Source organism: Arachis ipaensis, chromosome B04 (assembly GCF_000816755.2).
Source record: "Arachis ipaensis cultivar K30076 chromosome B04, Araip1.1, whole genome shotgun sequence".
NCBI classification, from domain to species: Eukaryota; Viridiplantae; Streptophyta; class Magnoliopsida; order Fabales; family Fabaceae; genus Arachis; species Arachis ipaensis.
In genome coordinates this window covers 79,493,274-79,497,915 of record NC_029788.2, presented here as the reverse complement: position 1 = coordinate 79,497,915, position 4,642 = coordinate 79,493,274, and the positions used below count along the sequence as shown (strand labels likewise).

The window sequence follows — 4,642 nt, the reverse complement described above, 5'->3', positions numbered from 1 at the left end:
AATGTAAACAATAATAAAAAATTTGAGTTTAGCCAGGATAGTATGTTATACTAAAATCAAAAGGTCATGGGTTCAACTCTTGGATTTAACAAAACTTCTTTTATAAATTGTATATGATGAAGGGTATTTAGGAAAGAATGTGTAACCAAATCCTTTCCAATTCCTGTTATATATATACACACATTATTCTTTTCATATCTGATTTGTAGTTTTTCGCAGCTTTGCAGGTACCTTTAGTGAGAGAGTGACAAGAACAGTTAGGCAGTTTTCACCACATTTAGCTGCCAAGATGAGACCTCCCCTTACGTAAGTATCTCTGATTTATATTGTCATTGGAGATCTTTGGACTCTAGTGCACCCTTGGTAACGATTGAAACTTCAGGCCTGTTATACGGGGACGTCCATCATCTAAGAGAGCGATTTATATATGTGGTCGGCCACGTTGGGTGTTTGTCTTGATATTTTCTTCTGGTAAATGATTACTTTCTTTCTAATATAATAGCTCGTGTTATTGTTTCAAATGTCATTCTTTAGACCTTTGTTGTTTAGATAACTTTGCTAATAGTCCTTCCCCTTTTCATGCAGCAAGTTTCATCCTTTGGTTTGTCTCTGCTGGTCTTCTAACTGTTTTGTGGGCACTTGCATTTGGTCTTCTTGGTAAATTTCATGCTCAGAAATTTTAATATTTTTCATTGCTAGCATTTAACTTCTTATTTAACTTCTTACTTTTTTGTTGATTATTGTCCTCACTCTTTTCAGCTACCATCCTGCATGCAAGCTTTAGAACCCCTAACTTGAAAGCACGTCTAAACACATTCCGAGAAGAATTTCGTGCAGTATGGCGCAATTATAGTGAGCTATAGGCTGTAGCTTACATAATCTTTTTGGTTTTGGATGTGAGTGCTTTCTACCTTCGTGTTTTCACAGGTTAAATTATTTTGTAAATTGTGTTCTACAACATTTGTGAAATGCTACTTGTTGAAATGTGCCTCTCAAGTCCTAGTTGCATTTTTGTTTTCAACTCTTATAGCAGATTTGATACATCAATCTCTGTATTCTGTGGAACCTCTGGGATATAGACATAGAATGCACTTTCATTGTCAAATGGGGGTTAGTTTCACAGTTGTTCAAATAGGTTGAACTTGAGGAGCTACCTGCATGGTATATTGGTATAACCAAAAAAATAGTTAAATCTCATCTTTAGCAATATACAGTATCACTCTTTAGGTTTTGAATTTGTGCAGTTATTGGGGGTTTTCTATTATTGTATTGGGGAAAGAGAGTTTCATGAGTATGACTTTGTGCTTATCTATGTCTTGATCCTTGCACTGTTAGAAGTTTTGACTTGTTAGGATTGCACGTAAGGGGTGGATTGAGGGAAAATGTAACTGTCCCCATGGGATAACATGAATCTAATGCTAGGAAAGTAAGTCGAGTAGGAAGCTTGCATAGCTTTTGCATTAATCCAATTTTCCAATCAAATGAACCAAAGTTACAGTGACGCAATATAGTTTTACAAAAGATAAGATTTCTTTAGGCTTTAGTTTAGCCTTCTTTAGGGTAGAGTCAGAGATTCTTGGAAGTTTATTTACTATAATTTAGGACATGAGTGACATGGACTGCAACAAGGCAAAATTATTTGCCCAAATTGTGAACTCTGCTTCATTCGTGTTATTGTTAGAAATAACTAATGGCATCAAATTTCCATGTTTTTGGCATCTGTCTTTGTATTTGGTCGTTTTAATTTTTATCAATAATTAGGCTAGCCACCCTTAAACCATGTTTTTGGCATCAGTCTTTGTATTTGGTCGTTTTAATTTTTATCAAAAATTAGGCTAGCCACCCTTAAATACGCTGTATTTGGATTGTCTCATGATTAGAGGTTGAATTAAAATACAAAATTTCTTCAACCTACGTGGTGTTTTCTTTTCAGCTTTACACTAATCTGTAGGTCTATCAACATTAGAGATTTAGAGGTTGTTGTATGGCTAGTGTCATGTGGGAGCAATGGTTCTCATGGATTGATTTGTTAACTGGAACATGAAGATACCACATGGAGCAGATCAGCAGAGAAGAGAAGAGGAAAGACAAGAGACAACAATAAAAGAGGGGGAAAAGGGAGGGGGTGGTGGGGATTCAATTGTTTAAAGTCTTTGGTATTACTGTATCTTAAGTTTGCATTTGGGGTGATGCTTTGATGGATTTCTTGTTCAAAACATTGTTCTGACCCTGAACGCAAAGAGGCCTAGATGATGATTGGGCGTGTGCTTTAAGATGAGATGATGTAGAATGCAAACACCGTTATGATTCTTATCTTGTACTGTATGAGTTATGCATTGACAAGTTAGAAGTGGATTTTGGTGTAGAGCCTATCACATGTTCAGTTAAGTGTGGAATTAGCTCCGAAGTTCAATGAAATTTTAATCAATAGATTTAAGAGAGAAACTAGGAAAATGAGCTTGAGATTTTGTGTTGACCCACAATTTTAAGATAATGAACATGAGTCTTGTAGTTTTCAATTATAAGATAACATCAGAATCCTTCCTATAAATGTGGGGAACATTTTCAAATTTTCATCCTAGCCAACCACCATTTTCAAAAACATTAGCACAGGCAAGGCGGTGAAGAGAACCTAAAGTTGTGTCAGTCTCGACCAAGAGGCTTAAGAGAGAAAATTTGATAGTATTCCTATGTCCTAATTATGCATTATTCCGTTTTTGTCCAATGCAGGACTGATTAGTGATGATCCTTGGGATTCCAACAGATCGTTTTTCGATTTGGTGGCTGTTTAAGTATTTAAGAGTCTCTGAATTTCGTTGTCAAGGATGGCAGGTTCTGAGTTTATGGACATTCTAGAAGAGGTGATACTTAATGCAGGCCAAAAGGTTGGGCTTGTTATTGGAGATAAAGACTCCAGTATAGAATGTGTTGTGAAGAGGCCTAGGAATCCTGATTGTGGCAGTGACTAGATGTTAGAGCTGGTGGTGATAAGAAATGGTCCCTGTTGACAGTAGTGCCTGATAAATATGCCAATGGTCAAGGTGAGCTGGAAGACAAAACCAATGAGGGGTCTTCCAGATAATATTTTTTGATAGGTTTTGTGGTACTAAGGATTTTCCAAAAATGAATGAAGCTGACCTCCAATTATCTGATTATTCTGTATTAAAATTATAGGAGTTCTTGATAGGGTTAACATATACATCATTTGTGGGAAGTGCTGACAGTTATGTAGAAGAATAAGTCGTATGGCTCTCTGAAGAAGTATGGAAGGATCAAGGTCGATAGGGATAAGGTTCAAATAATTGAAGAATGAGCTACTCTGAAAACTTTAGTCAAACTTCGGAGTTTTCATGGTTGGTTCATTGAGGGAGGAGGTGATCAGATTTACAAGGGGTGGAGCCGGGCACATAGGTCTTTTCAGGATTGTTGTCGGAGAGAGATTCTAGTAGTGACATTTGGGGACAGATTTTTTGGTTGCCCACGGTATCCCCCAGCCCGACAGGCCAAGGACTAATCCGTCGCGGATCGGAGCTCCATTTAAGGGTTTGCCGCTGGCCATTTGGGGACAGATTTTGGTATATGTTTAAAACTTTAATTTTCATTCCGTGGAAGTCTAGTGAACCCTTACTCCAAGATATCTTGGGCAACTTGAGGTTGAGGCGTTGCCCAAACTTTTGGCCTAATTTATGTCAATTCTCTTCTTGTTAGATTGATTTTTGCATTAATTCCCATAATTTAGGTTACCCATAGAAAATTGAATTCAGAACATTCTTAATATTCCAGGCTGAATTAAAATGACCATGTGGCACGTTGACATATCTTGCTCCTTTCAGGGTATCAAAATTTTCAGTATAATTGTGGCGTTGGGTATCTTGTGCGAATTTCAGGTTTCTAACCTTTTTTTTTTTGCTTGAGTTGACTATTGTAGTGCCAAGTTTATTGCAAAACTGATGTAGTTTCTGTTTGAACAAGATTGAAAACACATTGATATTTTGATAGCCCTAAAAACAGAAACAAAAATGATAGTTTTGATGGTAATCTTGTTTTAGGTGCTGCTGCTGTTCAGTTAATGTAATGTTCAATTGGAATGGACACTTGTGAAGAATGCATATCATTGGAAGTTATCAGCAGACAGTAAATTTCCAAGGTTCTTGCGTTTGTAAAGTACACTGTTTTCATTGCTTATTATATGAATAGGAGGCATTTGGAGGTTATTTATAATATCATTGACAAATGCTGTAAGCTAGACTGTCACCACAGGAGCACCCCTAATTGAAAATTTAATTGCAAAATGTAAGAGATCGGTGATGCAAACTTGCAAGATTCTCAGTTTCTTTTTTATTATTGATTTTCCTTCATTTTGAGCTATGATTGCTGTTTTGGTAGACTACAAAATGATCGCTTGCCATGTATGGTGGTGTTTCATATATACGGTGTACCTGTGCTGCTGTGCGAGTTCATATTAAAGGAAAGAAGATAAATTGGTTCATTAATTGCTCCAACGATAAACTTGAAATTAATATATTTTAATGAAATCTAGTGGTGTCAATATGTTTGGCCTTATAGGGCTGTGGTCTTGTGGTCTTACTTTAGAATTAGTCCACGGGCCACCAAATCTTTCTTCTTTTATGTTACTTTCAAT

At 36.6% G+C, this 4,642-nt stretch overlaps 1 protein-coding gene across 1 annotated transcript in view; it reads left to right on the top strand.

The window, feature by feature from the left end:
* The window catches only part of LOC107639421 (PRA1 family protein A1), a 6,797-nt gene extending 2,429 nt beyond the window's left edge, over nt 1-4,368 (top strand). The window contains exons 4-8 of the mRNA XM_016342915.2: nt 220-306; nt 383-471; nt 586-657; nt 760-896; nt 4,050-4,368. Of these exons, the coding sequence (XP_016198401.1) occupies nt 220-306; nt 383-471; nt 586-657; nt 760-863 (352 nt within the window). The 3' untranslated portion in view covers nt 864-896; nt 4,050-4,368. The remainder of the gene's footprint in view (nt 1-219; nt 307-382; nt 472-585; nt 658-759; nt 897-4,049) is intronic.